Raw genomic sequence first — 23,023 nt, forward strand, 5'->3', positions numbered from 1 at the left:
AAAAATATTTTTATGAAGTAGACTACTAATAATATGACATTTCTTCTAGCTTGTCATTACTCCAATATACTATGCATTGTTTGAAATATACTAATATACATGCCTTGTGGATATGAGATTATAACATAATCATTAGTCATATAACATTCCAGGGACTTGCCTCAAAAAACTCTAATAATGCTTTAGTTATTCCCCTATTTTGAAAAAGTTCAGTCTGTTAAGTGTTTCCAAAACATACCCCAAACTTGAAATCAGTTTAAGTATTGGCTTAAGACCAGATCAGACTACCTCTCAGGTAGGTTAGCAACCATCCCTTACTCACCTATTTCATTAAGCATTAATGTAGTGCGTATCACATAGTAAGCATTAAATAAATGTTTATAAAATAACCTGATGAATTCAAAAAATGATCAACTATAGCTAAAATATGTCATTAGAATTTTAGTATTGGACTTCTTCTCAAGCTCTTCTTAAATTTAATAGAATACATAGCATTAATAAGCAGGCTTATTTCACACTTCTTGTATTGACCACCTAGAAAATGTGGTGACAAAAAAGTTTACAAATTCTTATGCTTATTTAATCACTATATATTAGTTTGATATTTTATTTAGTCAATAATTCTTTTATACAATATCATAATATCTTTTTCTTTTCCTCTGTAGAACTTGCCTCAGTTTAAACTAAAAAGTACCCTGATTATTTGATTAATATTTATTGATCCCAATAGGCAGGGGTGGCATTTATTTTGTTAGTGTAATACCTGGTACACAATAAGCATAAAATATTTATGGAATGAATGCACGCATACAAAAGTAACATAATAATTACCTAATAATTTTTCATGCATTCTTGCAATTTTATCTTCAGCAATTTGAATTACTTAGCCAACTGTATCTATAATTGTATGTAATCTATATCTAATAATTATCTCCAATAATTAGAATATATTTATATAAAGTGAAGCATTTATTATGTAGCAATTAAACATTTCATGGGCCCATTTCTAACTTTCTTTTAAGAGCAGCTAAAGTGGGGTACAGTTATTCTCATCACTCCTTATATTTTCTTTTGAAGGTTGCTTTGGTTTGGCTCTGTGTCCCCACCCAAATCTCATCTTGAATTGTAATCCCATATATCCCACATGTCGTGAGAGAAACCTGGTGGGAGATAATTAAATAATAGGGGCAGTTTCTCCCATACAGTTCTCAAGGTAGTGAATAAGTCTCATGAGATCTGATGGTTTTATAAGGGGTTTCCACTTTTACTTCTTTCACATTCTCTCTTGCCACCACCATGTAAACTTCTGCTGTGATTGTGAGGCCTAGCCAACCATGTGGAACTACGAGTCAATTAAGCCTAGTTTTCTTCCCAGTCTTGGTTATGTCTTTATCAGCAGTGTGAAAAATGACTAACACATAGGTATACCATTGAAAGGCTTTAATTTTATAGACGTATAAGAAATTCATGAGCAAAAATGATAAAGATACAAAAAAAGTAAATTCACCTTTAAGAATATATCAATCCATAACATCTTAATCACAAAATGGTACATATCAGATAAAAGTGGACAAATCTTTATGATACTTAATAATCTTTTCACATTGCATATCTGTTCAATCATTACCTTGCTGAAAATTTTGTAATGGTGCTCTTGAGCTATCAGGTAAAATACTAATTCCTAACTAGGTCATACAATTTCTTCTTTTTTTTTTTTTAATCTATTTCAAGCTTTCTGTATTAGTTCGTTTTCACACTGCTGATAAAGACATACCTGAGACTGGGAGAAAAAGAGGTTTAATTGGACTTACATTTCACATGGCTGGGGAGGCCACAGAATCATGGTGGGAGGCAAAAGGCACTTATTACATGGCAGCAGCAAGAGAAAAATGAGGAAGATGCAGAAGCAGAAACTCCTAATAAAACCATCAGATCTCATGAGACTTATTCACTACCATGAGAACAGTATAGGGGAAACCACTCCCATGATGCCATTATCTCCCACAAGCTCTCTCCTACAATACATGGGAATTACGGGAGTATAATTCAAGATGAGATTTGAGTGGGGACACAGAGCTAAACCATATCATTTATTTTCTGAATTTATGCTCTTCCGCCTATATCTAACCTGATAACAATACAAACAAGTTGAATTTTCCTCTCCAGGGGTGACCTTTTTTCACTCTTCTTCCAATTTTCGAGTTGAACTTTCATCAAGATAAATCTCTTATGCTGATCTTTTCATTTCTTTACACATTTTTCCTAGGCTGACACAAAGATACACAGAATCTCTCTCTTTTAGAACCATAGCATATTTGTATATACTCTGATATACTATTTGGTATATATTATTTCATTTTTTAAAATACCTTTTTCTCCATTAAGAAGATACTATGAGTGTCCTAATGGCAAGACCATATATGAATCAATTTTTACCCCTACTATCTCACTATTAATCATTAAGGACACAAATATTACTTAGCACAGTTACTAGATCCTAAGTATATAATTGTGAACAATATAACCATGACCTCTGCCTTCCTAGAGTTTTCAGTATAAAAAAGAATATATAAAATTGAGCAAGGTTTTACAAACATAAAGGGTAATGTCTTACAGAATTATGTGACAAATGAAACTATAATAACTTAGTCTTCGGGAATGGTAAGCAAAAAAGATTACTTCTATTTGATAACATGAGTAAGAATGATAACTCTTCTTTTATTTTTGCTACATTTTCCTTACTTATCTCTCTTCTTTTCTCATATACATTCCATTTGGAAATGTATATATGGGAAAGGAAAATGATAGTGAGAGCATCTCAAATCCATTTTGTTCACTTCTTCTAGATTTAAAGGACAGAATGAGGTACAAGATATCAGGACCATGGAAGAATTTAGTCAACTATAAATTGCATTGTTCATGTAGAAACAAGAGGAGAGAAGTTAAAAATCATGTGGTATCAAGATAATAAAGATATTTTCTAAAGATAAACCTAATAAATAATTAGCTAAAAATGCAAAGAACTCTTAAACACGGCCATAATAAACAACCCCACTACAAAATGGATAAAAGACCTTAATAAACACCTCATCAAAGAAAATACACAAATACCAAGACAGCATATGACAAGATGCTCCATATCGTATGCCATAAAAGAAATGCAAATAAGTAATGCTTTATTTAAAAAGCATTGAATAAAAATTGAAAGAGTAACCCCTTACCTATCAATAACATTGAATATAAATGAATTCTTCAATCAAAATACATACAATGACTGACTGTATTTCTTAAAAGATCAAATTATATGTTGTTTATAAGAGATTCTTTTTAGCTTTAAGAATATTCATAACAATGGAAGAAGGTATTCCATGCACATGGTAACCAAAAGTCAGCAGTAATGGCTATACTTAGAGTTCAAGTGAAAAACTTTTATAAGAGAAAAAGAAGATCATTATTTAACAATAAAGTAGTAAATTCATCAAGGGGACATAATGATTGTAAATATACAGGTACCCAACATTGAATCACCTAAGTATATAAACAAATATTAATCGGCTGAAAGAATAAATAAATAGAACTATATTAATAGTAGAAGGCATCAATACCCCACTTTTATTAATAGATAAATCAATCAGAAAGCAAATTAACAAGAAAATACTGGGTTTGTACTATACTTTTGATATGGATTGGCTCTGTCCCCACCCAGATCTCATGTAGACTTCTAATCTCCACATTTTAGGGAGGGACCTAACGGGAGGTAATTGGATCATGGGGGCAGATTTCTCCCAAGCTTTTCTTATGATAGTGAGTTTCACGAGATCTGATGGTTTAAAAGTGTGACACTTCCCCCCTGCTCCTGTCACCATGTGTAAAACGTCCTTGCTTCTCCTTAGCATTCTGCCATGACTGCAAGTTTCCTGAAGCCTCCCAGTCATGCTTCCTGTTAAGCCTGCAGAACTGTGAGTCAAGTAAAACTCTTTTCTTCATAAATTTCCCAGTGTCAGGTAGTTCTTTATATCAGTGTGAAAACGGACTAATAAAACTTTATACAGAATGAACCTAAAAGAAATATATATGACTTTCCATTCAAGAGCAGTAGAATAGGCTTTCTTCTGAACTGTACATGTAACATTCTCCAAGATAGGGCATACTTTAGGCCACTAAACAAGTCTTAACAAATTCAAGGAGGTTGAAATTATACGTAGCATTGTTTCTGACTGCAATAATATGAAACTGGAAATCAGCAACAAGAGAAATGCTGGAAAATTAACAAGTATGTAGAAATTTTGAAACATGCTCCTGAACATATAATAGGTCAAGTAAAAAATCAAAATAAATGTTAAAAAATATATGAAAAATGACAATAGAAAAACAATATATCAAAACCGACAGAATGCAGCAAAACAGTTCTATGAGGAAACTTTATAGCAACAAATACCTTTAATTACCGAAAAAAAAGACCCCAAATAGCCTGAGATTATGCCTCAAGGAGCTAGAAAAAGAACAAACGAAACTGTAACATTAGCAGACGTAAATTATAAAGATTGGAACAGAAATAAATCAGAGTTTAAAAACCATAGGAAAAAATCAATAAAACCAATAGTTTATTTTGAAAAAATAAACAAAATAGACAAATCCTTTACTAGACTAAGGGCAGAAAGAGAGGAGACTCAAACAAAATCAGAAGGAGAAAAGAGGCATTGAACTGAAAACTCTAAAGCATTATTGAAAGAGATTGAAGACACAATAAATAGGAAGATATGTTCATAGATTGAAAGAATATTGTTGAAAATTTTCTTCCACATGAAGATCCAAGATGGCCGAATAGGAACAGCTCTGGAGTGCAGTTCCCAGCAAGAACAATACAGAAGGTGAGTGATCACCATATTTCCAAATGAGTTTTCACTGCCCACACACCAGGAGACTCCCAGGCCAAAAAGCACCACGAGTTTCTAGCATGGCTGTTTCAGCTGGTGCCATGGGTTGGCACACAGAAACTCACACAGATCAGGCTGGATGTTTCAACTGATGCCTGGAATGCCTGGGACACAGAGCCTCCCATTCAACTGAAAGGGAGGGGGCTGAGACAGGAAAACAGGTGATCTGGCTCAGCGGGTACCAACTCCACAAAACAAGCAATCTGAAATGCTCTGGATTGAGAGTTTCACAGGAAGAGCAGCTGGACCCAGGACAGTCCAGCTCAGTGCGGGGAAGGGCATCCAACATTACTGAGGCAGTCTTCCAATATCAAGGCAGTTCTAACTGTATCTCTATAAACAAGATCTCAGCGAAGTTCACATAGCAGCTTGGCAGAGCCCGTGGCAGCTCAGCAATGCCTCTATTGGCAGACTGTGACTAGACTACCTACTTGCTGGTAGCATGAAAAAAGGCAGCAGCACATCAGGAAATTATAAGTAAAGCCCGACCTTCTTAGGACAGAGCACCTGGGAAAAGAGGTGGTTATGAGTTCCACTGCAGCAGACTTAAATGTACCTGCCCAGCAGTTCTATACGGAACAACGGAGCTCCCAGCACAGTACTTGAGCTCCTATAAGGGACAGACTGTCTCCTCAAGCAGCTCCCTGACTCTTGTATACCCAAAGAGACACCTCATAAAGGAGAGCTCAGGCCAACATCTGGCAGGTACCCTTTTGGGACAAAGATAACAGAAGAAGAAACTGGCAAAAATCCTTATTGTTCTGCAGCCCCCGTGGGTGATCCCCAAGCAAGCAGGGCCTATAGTGGACCTCCAGCAGTCCTGCAGCAGAGGGGCCTGACTGTTGAAAGGAAAACTAATAAACAGAAAGAAATAGCTTCAAAATCAACAAAAAGGATGTCCACTCAGACCCCATCAGAAAGTCACCAACTACAAAGACCACAGGTAGATAAGGCCACAAAGATAGGAAGAAACCAGTGCAAAAAGGATGAAAACACCCAAAACCAGAATGCCTGTCCTCCTCAAAGAGATCACAACTTCTCGCCAGCTAGGAAACAAAGCTGGATGGTGAAGGAATCTGACGAATTGACAGAAACAGGCTTCAAAAAGTGGGTAATAACAAACTTCTCTGAGCTAAAAGAACATGGGCTAACCCAATGCAAAGAAACTTAGAACCTTGAAAAAAGGTTAGATGAAATGCTAAGTAGAATAAACAACTTAGAAAAGAATATAAATGACTTGATGGAGCTGAAAAACACAGCACAAGAACTTCATGAAACACACACAACTATCAATAGCCGAATCAACCAAGCAGAAGAAAGGATATTAGAGGTTGAAGATCAAATCAATGAAATAAAATGAGAAGGCAAGATTAGAGAAAAAAGAGTGAAAAGAAATGAACAAACCTCCAAGACATATAGGATTATGTGAAAAGACCTAATCTATGTTTGATAGTTATACCTGAATGTGATGGAGAGAATGAATCCAAGCTGGAAAACACTCTTCAGGATATTATCCAGGAGAACTCCTCAAACCAAGCAAGGCAGGCCACCAATCAAATTCAGGAAACACAGAGAACACCACAAAGATATTCCTCAAGAAGGGCAATGCCAAAGCACATGATCTTCAGATGCACCAGAGTTGAAATGAAGGAAAAAACGCTAAGGGCAGCCACAGAGAAAGGTTGGGTTACCCACAAAGGAAAGCCCATCAGACTCACAGCAGATCTCTCAGCAGAAACCCTATAAGTCAGAAGAGAGTGGGGGCCAATATTGAATATCCTTATAGAAAACAGCTTTCAACCTAGAAATTTGTATCCAGCCCAACTAAGCTTCATAAGTGAAGGAGAAATAAAACCCTTTACGGACAAGCAACTGCTGAGAGACTTCATAACCACCAGGCCTGTCTTATAAGAGCTCCTGAAAGAAGCACTAAACATAGAAAGGAGCAACCAGTACCAGCCACTCCATAAATGTACCAAATGGTAAAGACCATTGACACAATGAAGATAATGCATCAACTTATGGGCAAAACATAAAGCTAGCATCAAAATGGCAGTATCAAATTCACACATAACAATATCAACCCTAAATGTAAATGGACTAAATGCCCCAATCAAAAGACACAGACTAGCAAATTGGATAAAAAGTCAATACCCAACAGTGTGCTGTATCCAGAAAACCCATCTCACATGCAAGGATACACAAAGCCTCAAAATAAAGGGATGAAGGAAGATCTACCAAGCAAATGGAGAGAAAAAAAAAAAAAAGCAGGAGTTGCAATCCTAGTCTCTGATAAAATAGACTTTAAACCAACAAAGATCAAAAGAGACAAAGAAGGGCATTACATAATGGTAAAAGTATCAATGCAACAAGAAGAGCTAACAATCCTAAATATATATGCACCCAATACAGGAGCACCCAGATACATAAAGCAAGTTCCTAAAGACCTAAAAAAAGACTTAGACTACCACACAATAATAGGGGGAGACTTTAACTCTCTACTGTCAATATTAGACAGATCAACAAGACAGAAAATTAACAAGCATATCCAGGACTTGAACACAGACCAGGACCAAGCAAACCTAATAGACATTTACAGAACTCTCCACCCCAAATCCACAGAATGCACATTCTTCTCAGCACCGCATCACACCTACTCTAAAACTGACCACATAATTGGAAGTAAATCACTCCTCAGCAAATGGAAAAATCATTCCACAGAAATCATAACAGTCTCTCAGACCACAGTGCAATCAAGTTAGAACTCAGAATTAAGAAACTAACTCAGAACTGCACAACTTCATGGAAACTGAACAACTGGGTCTTGAATGTTGACTGGATAAATGAAGGGAGAAATAAATATATATTTTTTAAACCAATGAGAGTGAAGACACAACGTACCAGAATCTCTGGGACACATTTAAAGCAGTGTCTAAAGGAAAATTTATAGGAATAAATGCCCACATGAGAAGCAAGGACACCATATCATCCAAATTGAAAGAGCTAGAGGAGGAAGATCAAAAAAGCTCAAAAGCTAGCAGAAGACAAGAAATAACTAAGAGCAAAACTGAAGGAGATCAGGACATAAAAACTCTTCAAAAAATCAATGAATCCAGGAGCTGGTTTTTTGAAAAGATCAACAAAATAGACTACTAGACAGATTAATAAAAAAGAAAAGAGAGAATAATCAAATAGATGCAATAAAAACCAGTAAAGGGGTTATCACCACAGATTCCACAGAAATAGAAACCACCATCAGAGATCACTACAAACAACTCTATGTACATAAATCAGTAAACCTGGAAGAAATGGATAAATTCCTGGACACTTATATCCTCCCAAGCCTAAACCAGAAAGAAGTTGAAACTATCAAGAACACACAATGGAAAAAAGATAGTCTCTTCAATAAACAGTGTTGAAAAAACTGAATATCCACAAGCAGAAGATGTAATTTGGTCTTTTTATCACACCACATAAAAAGGCCAACTGAAAATGCATTTAAGACTTAAAGGCCAGAAATTGTAGAAGTACTAGAAGAAAACATAGGGCAAAAACTATACAACATTGATTTGGGCAATATTTTTTTTAGATTTGAACCCAAAATGCAGGCAACAAAAGCGAAAATAGGCAAATGGGATTACATCAAACTAAAAGCTTCTGCAAAGCAAGGAAAAAAATTAGCAGCATGAAGAGACAACCTACAGATTGTGAGAAAGCATTTGCAAGCCACACACCCAATAAGATGTTAAATCAAAACTATATTAAAAACTCAGACAAGTGGAGAGCAAGAATTTTTTTAAAAAATGAGCAAGGGACCTGAATACACATTTCTTAAAAGAAAACACAGAAATGGCTAACAGAAATAAGGGGAAAAATGTTCAACATTGTTAATCACTAGGGAAAGGCAAATTAAAACCACAATGAAATGTCACCTCACACCTGTTTAGAATGGTTATTACAAAAAAGACAAAAGTTAACTAGTATTGGTGAAGATGCAGAGAAAAGGAAACCCTTGCACACTGTTGGTGGGAATGTGAATTAGTGCAACCATCATGGAAAACAGTGTGGATGCTCCTCAGAAAACTAAAAGTAAAAGTACCGTATGATCCAGCAATTTTACTTTTAGGCATTTACTCAAAAGATTTGAAATCATATTGTAAAGAGATGTCTGCACTTCACTACTCATTGCAGCACTGTTCACAATAGTCACGTTATAGGATCAAACTCATACTTGTAATGGATGAGGGAATAAAGAAAATTTGGTGTATATACACATAGAGGAATACTAGTCATCCTTAAAAAAGAATTAAATTGTGTCATTTGTGACAACCTAGATTGAACTAGAGAATATTATGCTAAATGAAAGAAGCCAGGCACAGAAAGAGAGATACCACATAGTCTCAGTTACATGTGGGATCTAACACATTTGAACTGATAGAAACAGAGAGCAGAAGCTGGAGGGGTGAGAGAAATGGGGAGATGATGGTCAAAGAGTATAAAATCTCAGAAGAGGAATAGGGTTTTTTTTTTTAATCTATTACACAACATAGTAAATATCATTAGTAGCAGAGTACTGTACATTTCAAAATTTCTGAGAGCAAATTTCAAATATTCACACCACAAAAAAGATAAGTGTATGAGGTAACTGATATGCTAATTAGCTTAATTTAATTATTCCTTATTGTATTTGTAAATCACAATGTCACTTTTACCTCATAAATATATACATTATACATTTTTAGTTTACAATAAATTTTTTTAAATAATATAAATGCATTCTACTTGAAGGAATTCTACTAGAAGGAATCTTAGGTACCTGAATATTCTCCTGTATATTCTACAACTATTCCTTCAGGTAGAATCTGAATATTCTACAAATACACAGGAGAATATTCAGACACCTAAGATTATAAAGGGAGATGCTTATATATGGCATATAAAACTGTATCAATGAAGAATTCAAATTATAGGGTATATGTAGTAGACAGTGGCCTTTTAATAATATTCTGGATATCCTCTAACTTGTGAAAAAGAAAATGTTATCAACCTGTAATGAAACAGCCAACTATTTTTCCTAGTTCTGACATATTTCATATATATTAGTTAAAAGTGACTGGCGAAACAGATTTGCTGTCATATTTCTTGAGTATTAAATCATGAAAGTCTGACACTACATATGAAAATAGAAATAATTTTATCCTATAAACCCTACCTTTCTTATGATTTTGGCATCAGCATAGTAATCATTAGAATAGTGTTAAGAATGGATATGTCAGCAATAATTTCCTATTATGCGTTTATTCCAAATGTAATGTAAAGTCCCAAGGAATAAATTATAAGTGTTGGACCAGTTTATATTAAATCACCATCCTAATTAATCATTAAGAACCCATAAATTGGAAGAAAAAATAAGTTTTTTTCAAGAGACAGTGGGCTACCCATCCTTTAAGGATTTCTTAAGTTCTTTTTGAAATTTGGCCTATCTGCTTTGGTCTCACTAAGCTCCACCTATGTAAGCCCCTGCACTAATAAAAAGCATTTGTTTATATCTAATATTGTATTTTCTCTATTTTATGTCAAATTTGTTTTTCCATATCTGTCTTCTAAAAAAGAAAGAAGATTTATATTTATATTTTATGTTCATTATTTTACACAACTAAGAAGGTTAGAGTAATAGAATTCTTATAGATTGGGCAAATGTAAAGAAAATATATGTCTTTAGAGATGATACTTCTCCTAATACGTTACTAGCTCTGTTTACTAAACATTCAAGGCATGCTGAAAATGGAAAATCATTTTACTTGTTTAGATAATGTCCTATGATACAAATTTTCCCAACTTTATACAGATTTCAATCACTTTCTTCCCAGAAAATGATAGTTATCTAATTACAGTATACTGATCGGCTGATGGCAAAATTCCAGGTAGGTTTCATTAGGAACAGGTTTCCAATTGGTTAACATTGGGTTATCCGAATACTCTGCTTTCTCTGCTATATATTTAATATCTCTAAACATATAAAGACTGCAACAGTTCTAAAAACTTAAAGAGACCACTAACATATTATTTCACTCATTAGAGAACATTTCTTCAAAACATTTTTAAATTTTTTTATTTTTCTATAACCTCATATTAGAAGTGATCAAAACATTTCTTTAAAATCCTTTATGCTAGACATTCAGATACAAATACTATAAATATAATATCCTCAAACTTTTTCACAATCCAATTATGTGAACATGTTTATATTTACTTATAAACGAGGATATTAAATGTAATAAGGACTCAGTAACTTCATCAAGTTTCATCCAGGTGAAACTAAAATTTGCATACAAGTCATCTGACTACAAAGGTCATATACTCCATGCAGCTTGCTAAGAATATGCCTGTCACATGAGGATCAGCAAATGCAAAGCATTTGGCTTTGGTATTTACAATAAACATTTGACTGATTTTTTCTAATAAGAGTGACTCATTGACCTTACCTACCTCTGCTAACCCAAGGACAACTGTCTGGCATAATCAGTCTGTGGCTAACTAATCTAAAGTAAAATTTGAAGACATGGGCTTGGACCAATCAGTACTAAATGCTAAATGAATTAAATGATCCAATCTTTGTGTATAAAATCTGTCAGAACTCTGTTTTATGAGAATTATCCATTTCTGTATTGTCCGGGTACCATTTGGTCAACATTTACAATATTAATGACAGCTGTTCACAGTGGTGCTCACAATTCATCACATTCCCTCTTGACGCTCCCTAGATTCTGGCCTGCAGTCTGTTGATGACGTCTGTGGAGCAGGCATAACTTACTGAGATTCTCATCTGTTTTCAGTGACATGTAATCTAGACTTTAACAAATATGCCAGCAATGTATAGCTTAAACAGGTGTAATTTGAGTTTTTTTTTGTTTAATTCAGTCTCTGAAAATTATTAGATCTAGATTTAGCCTTGCAAAATCAATTCAAATATTAAAATTGTGCTGCTTATATAAAGTGGAAATAGAATGTATTTTAATGGAAGCGTTGACCTCCAGAAAGATGAATAATTTGCATCAATTTTTGTGCATTATGTTAAACTAATGAAGACAAATGTATTCATTTGTTTCAGTAAAGCTGAAAAACTGAAGGCTGGCAATTTTATGCATCTATAAATTACAGTACTTATTATATGATGAATTGAGAATTTTAGAAATGGATGGTGAACAAAACAGGGAAAGAACATTCTTCTCATATTGATTTCTATTTTTATAAACCTTGGCATCTGCCTCAAACAAACAACATACCTCCACTGGTACCAATTCTGCATCTCTTACTTCACCAAATAATGAGAAATTCAGAAATAAAGAGTGAATCTTACGCATTTAACATTAGAAAATAGATGAAAAAAACGGAAATTTCATTTTGTTTATATGTCAAAGCGGCGCACTTCTACCATAAAAACTCAATAACAACCCATTGTTACATGTTTTACTTTAGGCTAATTATGGGTAAGCATAATATAATTTGATAAAAGTTACTTGACAATTATCAATAGTACTACTGCTTTTTTATAATCATAGATAATATTGTTTTAAAGCATTAGCTTGTAAAGGTAACATTAAAGTCAAATACTAAATTAAATACACCCTAATAGTTCTAATTAAATCAGTAAATATGAGAGAAATAAATTGTATATAACAGATTTGTGAGTGGCTAAAATTACCTTTAAATTTAATCTTCATATTAAAGGGCATTCTATAAGTATATCCACTTCATCTTTACATTCTTCATATATAGTGTTTATTTCCATAATTCTCTAACTATGACATGACTAATGTATTTCTGGTTTTGTTCACAGAAATACTCACTGACTGTTAAATAATTATACGCTGACTGTTCGGAATTCACTATTGATTTAATCCCACAAATAAAATGGAACAACTGAAATTACAGAAAATTCTATTATCAATAATAGGCACAGACATGAACACAATTCCCTTTCTCCACTGCCACATACATTGTTTGTTATTAAAGTTGTGAGGAACTAATACATGAAAGAAAGAGGCCACTAACTCATTGCTAAAAATAGAAATCATCTTAATGACACACTTAACTTGTTTTATATTTCTACCAAATTGCATAAAGCAAAGCAAACTAACACCAACTGGTCCTAATGTTTTGTTTTTTTTTTCTAGACTGCTGCTTTCCTATGAGCTTATGCACTGCTGAGTCTGCCTAGTCCTCAAAGTGCAATATGCACTCAACATTTGAAAAAGAGAAACCAAGAAGGCTTTTAAGTATGGGCAGTCAGGAGAGAAGCAATGCAGCCAAAAATGCCATTAAGGAGGGGAAATGTTCCCAGTTCAGATAAATAGATTATCACCTATGGTGAAATAAGAGACAGGACTACAACTGCCCACACAATTTAAACATTCCTTAATGAAACTGCTGTGATTTGCTCTGCTTTTCACTCACTCCGAGCTTTTTAAAATACTGTTTTGAATGAAGTAAGTTCAGTTAACTTACTAAGATCCCCTACAACTTAAAAATCTACCATACATGTATATGCCACTTTAAAATGATGTTGCTGCAGTCAGAAAAACTCTGAAAGGATTTAATGTCACTCCAAACTTAATTAAACCGGCTTCAGCTTATTTAGCATTTACCTTCACATCATTGTTGATTGCTCCACTAAGGTATTTTTGTGTATACAGAGATTCCTTAATTAAATAGCTTATTCTAAGTCATTCAAGCGATCTCACAGCACACTTTGGGCAGTAATCATCACACTTAGAGTGATGAATGGGGATGGTGAGGCCTCTAAATGAATCAGTCAGAAGGCAGCATGGCAGGATACGAAGAGAATGTACGAATTTGGGGAAAATGGGGCAGGGTAGATATATGTACAATTTTTAATCCTTTGTTTCCCTGATTTCCCAATTGAAAAGACTCATGAATATTTCCTGTTTTCATTTCCTCACCAAACCATATAGGCTTCCTTGAAAATATCTCAAAATCTGAGCAATAATAAAAGCAAAGGAAGTTCCTCTCTTTGATCACATATAGAATATTAGCAAAGGTGAAATTTTCACTATGGATTATAGCTCCTGAATATATAAATTAAAAAGCCAGGGGAATTTCTTGAAATAATCTGAATTTTTCAGAACCTTAGCTCATATTGCTCTGCTTTGAATATAACCATCTCATTAACTCTTGCTGAGAAACAGCAAGAACCTCAAGGAATATTTTTCACTCCTTAATGAATTCCTTTTTTGTTTATAATTAAGTACAATTTTTTAAATAAGTAAATATATTAATACACTACTAACCATTTTAAGTGTGCTTCAGCAATGGTTACATAAAAGGCAAATGCTAATTTACTAGTTGGTTGAAAGGCTATGGGAAGTCAGAATCTCATTCAAGTATTAGAGTAGCATGTCACTGATTTTATTAATGACTAAATAAATACAAAGAATTCATGAAGTCATATTCCTAGTAGATGTATAAAATAGTAAACTATAAATTACTGCCTGAAACCATAAATTACTGCCAGAAACTTTTACATGAAATAAAGTATCTAAGGGAGAATAGTGTGAAATGTCTGTTCCTAAATCACACCTCTTCAATGAAGTTATGTGAGACTTAAGAATCATAATATACTGTGTCTCAAAACCATTTTGACTTTATGTTCTGCTTTGAATGAATAAAATATCATTCAGTAAATTCAAGAATTTAATATTATCAAGTTAAAAAGAAGAAAACAAGTTATCTGAATAAAAAAACCAAAAAGATATAGTGCAATGCTTGTACATCAATGATTTAAATATTTATTTATTTGAACTTAAATTAGTTTGTGCAAATTTGTCTCACTCAAAATTAGGCTTAAAACAAGATATATATATACATATTCAATCTTTTTTTAACAATAACAAGACCTTTTAATAAATTTAAATTAAATATTATTTGGAAATGAAAATAAGAATGTGCTAAAATGTTTTTTCTAAACATAATATGTGCCATGTAAAGGTATTATTCCTATTTTGGGTATTTTTGTTAATATGTACCGATAATTTTACACCTAAATTTCTTATAAAAGTTATTAATTTATCATGAGCAGTTGCCTAACTTTTAAAAATTCATTTTAATGAAACACTGATATGTTACATATTACATTACTCTAATTGACGATTACATCACTCTAATTGACACACTACGAAGTAATTATTCTGTCTAGAAGTAGAATCTAAGTCAATTTCTATAAGTTTCTTGTATCTGTGCCCTTGCAAATATCAGTGAATATTTTCCACAATAATTCAAGTTTCTCCAGAAGGGCAAGAATTGATTTGAGCAGCCATGAGTTGAAGACATAAGAAGGAAAAAAAGAAAGAAAATAACTATATCCTCAGGCCTATAGTTTCAACTTTCTTGTTCTCCTATCTTATATATAAGCTTAAAATTAAAAGAAATGGAAATTCCAAATGCTTTCCCTAGCATTTTTTCCAATTTTAAAAGTTAAATGAAAACACTGTGAATATATCTATTAATATTGTGAATTGCTTTAAAATTTAAATTTATAATTAACATACTAATTATACGTACTTATGGAGTACAATGTGATGTTTTCATGCATGTATACAATATATAATCATCATGTCAGAGTAGTTAGCATATCCTTCATTTTAATATTTATTTTTTTTTTGTGGAAATAGCATTCAAAATCTTGTCTTCTAGTTATCTTGAAATATACAACACATTGTTATTAGCTATGGTCACTCTACTTCATAACAGATTGTATTAGCAAAATAAGTCAATACTTTGTAACAGCCTCAGGAATAGGGAGGAATCAAAAATTGCTTATTGTGTAGTTCTGACAAACTATAATGGAAGACTTCCTTAGAACTGATTCAACTACATATTTTAAAAATAAAAGTAGTTTTCACATCTGAAATATCCTAGTGAGTTTTTGAGATTTCGTGTAATATACTGTACTGATTTATTTTTAGCAAGCATTCCTGCAGAGCAAGAGAGTATGATAGAGACAGTCCTGGTATGTTAGTATATTGGAGTCACAAAACAAGCAAGAAAACAAATGTAAAACCCAGGTTCTGCTGACTCTAGTTCTCTCCCACTAGTCAGTGATGTCCTCTAAGACAAGGTTGGAGATGCCTGATGCATTCAGTGGTTGAAGCATCAAAAACACAATATAACGTTATCAAAGCTCAATCTGATATAAATTTGCAAAAGGAACAGGGATGGACATGAGATAACTTTCTTCTTTATGTTTAAGAAAACACAATTTGGTTAAAATTTGCAACAAACTTAGTTAACTTTAAAAAAAACAAGTAGCTGATTTTGTGGGGGAAGAAAATTCTCAGATTTAAGCTTTAACTTAGGTATAAGTCAAATTCTTTACTTTAGAAATTTTAATGCTATGAACACTATTATGTAACTCTCAATAAGAAAACACATTTGTGATACACTCCAAAGTCCTCACACATCTTCCCCAAATCTTATTCAATTCTTATTTCCCTGGATTATTCAATTTTATTTAATGAGGCAATCATTTTTGATAATGTAATATGCCATACTTATCATAAGCTCTAAAAGTGATCTGTTGTTTCTGTTTATAAATCTTGCTGCATCATATTTCCAGATATAAAATTCACTCATTCAATAAATAATGATTGAGGGTGCATAGAATGTAAACACTGTTTTTGTATGGGCTTACAACAGAAATAGTGAACAGCAAAAGAGAAACAAATATCTCTGCCCTTATCCAGACAATGAAAACCAGGAGAGAGTGGCAGCAATATATGAGTCTTATACAGACAATGCACACCCAGAGAAAATGGTAGCAATATACGAGTCTCACTTCTTTCAGAGACAACACTAAAAAATGCATTTATTTCAGCTCTTCCCAAATGATAATACAGGACAATGGGAGCCTAACAAATCACTGCTTCCACCTCTCATAACTACTTTAAGAGTATGCCTGATTTTTTTAATGTGTTCTAAGATATCAGCTAACTGTATTTCTCCAAGTAGTCTAGCCTAATTTAAACCCTGAGAAAATTGTCAAACACATTATTTGACAAATTTTTATGTTTAGCATTTAAATAAACCTGTGATAATACAATCCTCCTCTTTTACTAGTTAAAAAAATTGAACTTAGAGGCCATAAATTTCAAGTGACTTGTTCAAGGGCACTGTAGTGACAAGAATAAGTTCAGAATAACAGTGTGCAGAATACTGCATGATGATATTCATAGCACATTATCAGCCTCTTCTTCTGAGAATATATAATTTTTCCTAGAAAAAAATATATTTCAAAAATTATCAAAGAAGTTGTGCATCACAAATTCCAAATAACTGGTGTAGTAACTCATGAGGTTCCTGGGTTCAACATGCATTTCTTACTGAGGGAAAAAGTCATAACTGACCTAACTATGCAGATTGCCAAGATTTGACCACTCCCATCACACAGAGCTAGGTTAATAAACCAAAGCTTTATTGGGGATAAAAGTATAAGCTTACGCATTTTGAGAAGAAATGTTTTTCAAAAATATACTTGTGAAAACACAATCATTTTAATACGTTTATAGTATATTAAAATTAATTGCCAAATTTTGAATTTGCACATAATTTTGGAATAACAGAAACAAAGGTTCAGGAAGCCTTCCCCTGGTGCAGGTAATACAAGGGTTATATTTTCTGTGGAGAATTTAAAAATAATGGTAGCATCCATTATCGTTATGCACTGGGAAGCCTAAAACATGTAAAAGATAAAATACTCCTCCTTCAAAATATCTTTCCTTGGTCTATGTTCTAAACAATTATTGTTGAGCTTTAACAACTGAGCTTTTATTGACTTTGAATTAGCATATACTTGTATTTTATTCTTTAATAAGCATTGTAATCCACCTGGAAATAAAAATAGGAAAATTCCAGTTATACCACTATCCCCTCAATTATATAAACTCAGCTACACTTGTCTATTTTGAGAGTAAAAACTCAAGTTTGTTTATTTCACTTTTACAATGACTGTACAATTATTCTTTATTATGAATCTACTACATAAATGCAAGAATTAGTATCTCAAAATTTTTTCAAAACTAATTCAAGCTATTTTAAACCATAATAAATCTCAGATGATTTTTCCAAATGTAATATGATTTAATGTTAAACTTTTTGGTGAAATATTATTGGATTTCCTAGACATTTCAGAGTTTCCAGAAATCAATGATCAGTTTTGACCAAGTCATTGACAAATTTGCAGAAGGTTCAAAACATGTATAGTGTTATTAGTTACTAATCATGAGTATGTTTCCCCTTTTCTTTCAAAAAGTACACTGATGTAATTAAAATGTATTAACAATTACTTTTTTCTCTCTATACAATTAGTTTCCTTTGGCTACTCTGAAACATAACCATTAATTTAGTGGCTTAAAATAATACCAAATTTATTATCTCACAGTTCTAGATACCAGAAGTCCTAAAAGTGATGTCTCTGAAGGACTGTATTTCTTCTAAAGTTAACCTGAATTTCTTGGCTCATGGTGTCGTGTTCCATCTTCAACATCAACAAATAATATCTTCAAATCTCCTTCTTCCTCTCTCTCTCTCTCTCTCTCTCTCATTCTCAAAACTAGGAATTAGTTTTGAGAAAATTTCGAGATACTAACTCTCTCATTCTTTCTCTTCCTCTTTCTCTCGCGTCCCTGTCACAATCACATCTTAACTATGACTCTACCCTACAGTCTCCCTATTATAAGGGCTCTTGTGATTACTTTGGACCCATTTGGCTAATGCAGCAAAATCTCTCCATCTCAAGATCCTCAACTTAATCACATTTGCAAAGTATGTTTTGGCATGTAAAGTAACATATTCACAGGTTCTGGGGATTAAGTCATGGACATCTCTGGGGAGCCCTTATTTTGTCTACCACATGTATACATGTACTGTAATGTTTATATATATACATATATACACACACACACACATATATGTATTTACTTAATAGAACAAACATAAACATATTCATACATCTTTGTACATATATAATCAATATCTGTATTTTTTTTCTAGAAATTACAATTCATTACGTAATTTTATTATTTTGGCTAAAAATGATTTTGTCATATGGAAGAAGGGGGATTTTAAAAATAATCCTGAGTGTTAAATATTCTAGATATGTCATTGGTAAATAGTCTATTTGTACCTTTTTTTAAGTAAAACAATTCTAATAATATTTGTGAGAACCATTTATGCCTCACTTGTTTTAGTTAACTCTCTGAGTCAAATACTATATTCATAAGCCACAAATTTTAAAAAGTAAATTGTTATAAAAACTTTAGCCTACTCATAAAACATTTTTTTGAATTTAAGATTAAAAAGAGAAGGTTAGCTGGGTTATGCTGTGGGTTTCTCAACACTGATACAGTAAGAATAGCTACTGACCATTTTGATAGAAATTATTTCTTCTTTTTTTTTTTTTGAGTCATCTATTTAGAATAATATGCCCAAATTGATAACCTGCTTTTACACAGTCACAGAGGGGTAGCAGGATGTATTTGGTAAAAACAAAATTCCTAATGAATGGCATATGTGGAAACACTGTTTTTCCCCTGTCTTAAAGCAACTCAGATTGATGAACAAAGAACAAATGGCTGACATATAACTTACCCATGGGAGTGCCAACGCCATAACCTTTGGAGTCTATAAGGCCGCCAATCTGTGTCAGGTTACAGTTCCGCTGGGTGACAAACTCGATGGTTGTTGACTCCATTAGGAAAGCATAATCAGAGGTGAGGACTCGCTGGATTCCTTCTTCATTACTTTTGACCAGCACTGACTGTCTTCTGCTACTCATAAAGGCCCACATTTTGTCATACGTGGAGATTTTTGATTTCTGAAGAAAGTAAACATAAGTTGGTCGTAAGAAAGATATATGCATAGTTTCCATGTGGTCCTACAATGTTTAGACACAATGGACTACATTTAGTCTGCTTGTATCATCTTAAACCATATAATTTTTAAGGATATATATACCAAAAAAAAATCTGAATCTGTATAACAAGTTTCTCATAACAATTGCTCATCATATTTCTAGGTTTGGTATAGATTTGTTTAACAAATATATTTTTTATAATCTTAATGTTCAAAATGCATCTCAGTACATCATAGAAAGTTATACATACAACCGAAAATAAATGATTTATAAGGAAGTTCCTTTGTGCTGGTATCTTACCTGAGTATTTCATATTTGTCAGCATCTCTTTAACAATAAATATGGAAGAGAGAAGCACTGCACTCAGATTGACACTGTAAGACTACAAGAGTTAGTTTTCCCCCAACTTGGATTAACATAGCACAGATGCTACATTAGCCTCCAGGGATACACAAAAAAAGTATAGGTTGAAGAGATGAGGGGAAGTTGTTACAAAGAAGAATGTTACAAATAAAGATGTCTACATTTCCACGGAGAAACAATTTGATCGCCTCAGAACTTCTTAAGCTGGCCTTCAGAAATCTATTATTCAGGCCTACTAAATAACTAAAGATTCCTGGGCCAATAAAATTGAATAGTTTTTATATCCAACTGAAAATTCTCAGTAGGGCTTTACTAGAATTTCATTACTAAAAGAAGAAAATAGGTTTTGTTCAGAAGGTCCTGGTAAAATATAAACAGGAAAAATGTTAGTATCTGCTTCTTGAAAGTTCATCTGTGAAATGTTTACTGTAATTTAATTATTATATTATACAAATACCAAAAATAATACTGAAGTTATAAACACAGGAATGCTATTCAGCATACTGGTTGCATTATCATAAAAAGTCAAAACTCTTTTCAAGCAAATAGATATGGAATTTTTTTTTTTACAGAGTAAGTATGCTTTTATTTCTACATGTGCAAGGAAATAAATATGATGTTACCACTACTTCCACTAAAAGGCAGGCGCACAATCATACAGAGAAAAACCCTGGCACTGTTTCAATGACAAAATGGAAATAAGTACCTTATGATTTATCAGGAAAAAGAAAAAGGTACAATGAGTACTTTACAAAGACAAGGACAGAATCAGAGCTAAGACTGGGTAGAAATGTAAACCTTTGCTCTCCAGTGAAACACTGAACATGCCTGCCTCATCCTCCCAAAGTGCAGGCATGAGCCATTGTGCCTGGTCAAGATGATAATTATATTTTATAATGCTACATGAATTAATTCACTGTTAATATTTTGCTACAATCCATGTGATAAACACATCATTCTTTTAAAATCACAACTGAAAATCAATGAACTTTAAGAAATGTTGTTACTCTTTCCTTTATAAATGTATATAGTTTAATTTTAAATTACCATGAACTATCATGTTATTTTTACATTTGAAATATCTGATCTACAATGCTAACAGTTAATTGGTGTAATAAGAATTTTACAAAATATATACTCACTTAAAATTCTTGAAATACTTTCCAGCACTGATTTTTCATTTCTCTAAGCATTTCTATTATTTTAATGGCAAGATATATTTAGATAGAAAAGTCACCCAAACTGTTTTGATTCTAATAATAAATATAAAAGCCTAATTTAAGAAATTTGATTATCTGCTGGTCACCTTCCAGGAAAAGGGTAACTTTAGAATCCACCCTCACTCCACATATGTCCAGAGAGAGTCCTACATCCCTTTCCAAGCCAAAATAAACATGGGTTTAAAAAAGAATTTATTGAAAGGATGCCTTAAAAACAGTTAAATTGTTACAGCCTATCTCTGAATAGAATGATGACTCCCCCATCCCACCAAAGCAGGGACTAGTAGTAGTATTCTCTGGAGAGGAAGCAAGACCATGCTGGACAGTTGAACCAGGGAGGACCATACTGAAACCAGAAGGAATAAGTTGAAATCCATAACCCGTGTTGAGATTAGTCAGGCTTATAACTGTTTTGATTTATATAGTTCCTCCAGAAAGAAAAATATAAATACTTTTCAAGCAAAATGGATAGTATTAATAGTAATGATAATAATAAAAGTTTAAATTTTAGCATGTGCCAGATGCTCTTCTAAATTTTTTACAAATATTAAAGTTTGTAATTTTTATAAAAATTTGTAGGTATTTTTGTACTCCTTATATAAATGAGAAAACCAAAACACAATGATTTAATGATTTGCCTAAAATTACATGGCTACCTTGTGACAGAACCAGGACTCAAACATGTGAAGATTACCTACAAGGTTCATAAACTTAATCAGCGCACCACACAAACTCTACCTAAATATATATTTCATGGATTTTCCAACTAAATTACCTACTACATACCCTGCAGTGAAACTCAGTTTTTCAACTTTGAGTAAGCACCTAGAGTTTGCAGTGAGCCTTTTAAAATCTATTAAATGTGATCAAACAGCCAAATATCAAACAGATATTTGATGACAGCCTCTACCATAAAATGAAAAGACTAAAGCAAACAGAATGGCATAAATGATCCTCAAAGTGGTAAAAAATATTGTGCAAATGCAACAAAACAAAAACTCAAAATGCCTTCTTTTGCATTTAGAACATTAAGAACACTCTAATATGAGAGAAAGCACGCAAGAGATGCTACCTTGGATATGAAGTTGATGGGAGGGATAATCAAAGAAAGTATTCTTTGGCCGGGGCACCAAGAGCTAAGGAACAGGGTGCTAGAAAATAATCGTGAAATAAATAAGGGGTGAAGAAGGTTACCTGACACGTTCCCTTAGCTTTTGAAACTTTAGACAGTCTCCTTCTGAATTCCAGGCCCCAACTTAAGCTCACTCAATATCTTCTGTAATTCAGATAGCCCAATCATCAAGGTACTTTCCCTCACTTCTCTTAGATAACTTACTTCAGAATTCTTGTAATTGTAAATTCTTTGTCTCTTTCAAATGTAAATCTTTTTGAAAGTCTCTTGGCAGTTTTTCAACACCAGACTGTTTTTCTAAAGGGCCTGCAGCCATCCCTTTGAAAGGTAATCATCAAGGAAGAAAATATCTCTATCTTTCAGTCTCTGGGGAAAGGTGGGAACCTAACTTCAGACAGAGGGTCTCTTGTTCCAAGCTGTAAAACTAGTCCTGTGATGAAGA

The 23,023-nt window shown here is 33.1% G+C and overlaps 1 protein-coding gene across 7 annotated transcripts in view; it reads right to left on the reverse strand.

Moving 5' to 3' along the window:
* The window catches only part of GRIK2 (glutamate ionotropic receptor kainate type subunit 2), a 728,978-nt gene that overhangs the window by 21,598 nt on the left and 684,357 nt on the right, over positions 1–23,023 (reverse strand). For all 7 annotated transcript variants that reach the window (XM_032275168.1, XM_032275169.1, XM_032275170.1 and 4 more), the window contains one exon: positions 19,602–19,827. In XM_032275168.1, coding sequence (XP_032131059.1) covers positions 19,602–19,827 — 226 coding nt within the window. The remainder of the gene's footprint in view (positions 1–19,601; positions 19,828–23,023) is intronic.

This window comes from Sapajus apella, unplaced genomic scaffold (genome assembly GCF_009761245.1).
Source record: "Sapajus apella isolate SASKATOON/1434 unplaced genomic scaffold, GSC_monkey_1.0 scaffold6, whole genome shotgun sequence".
NCBI classification, from domain to species: domain Eukaryota; kingdom Metazoa; phylum Chordata; class Mammalia; order Primates; family Cebidae; genus Sapajus; species Sapajus apella.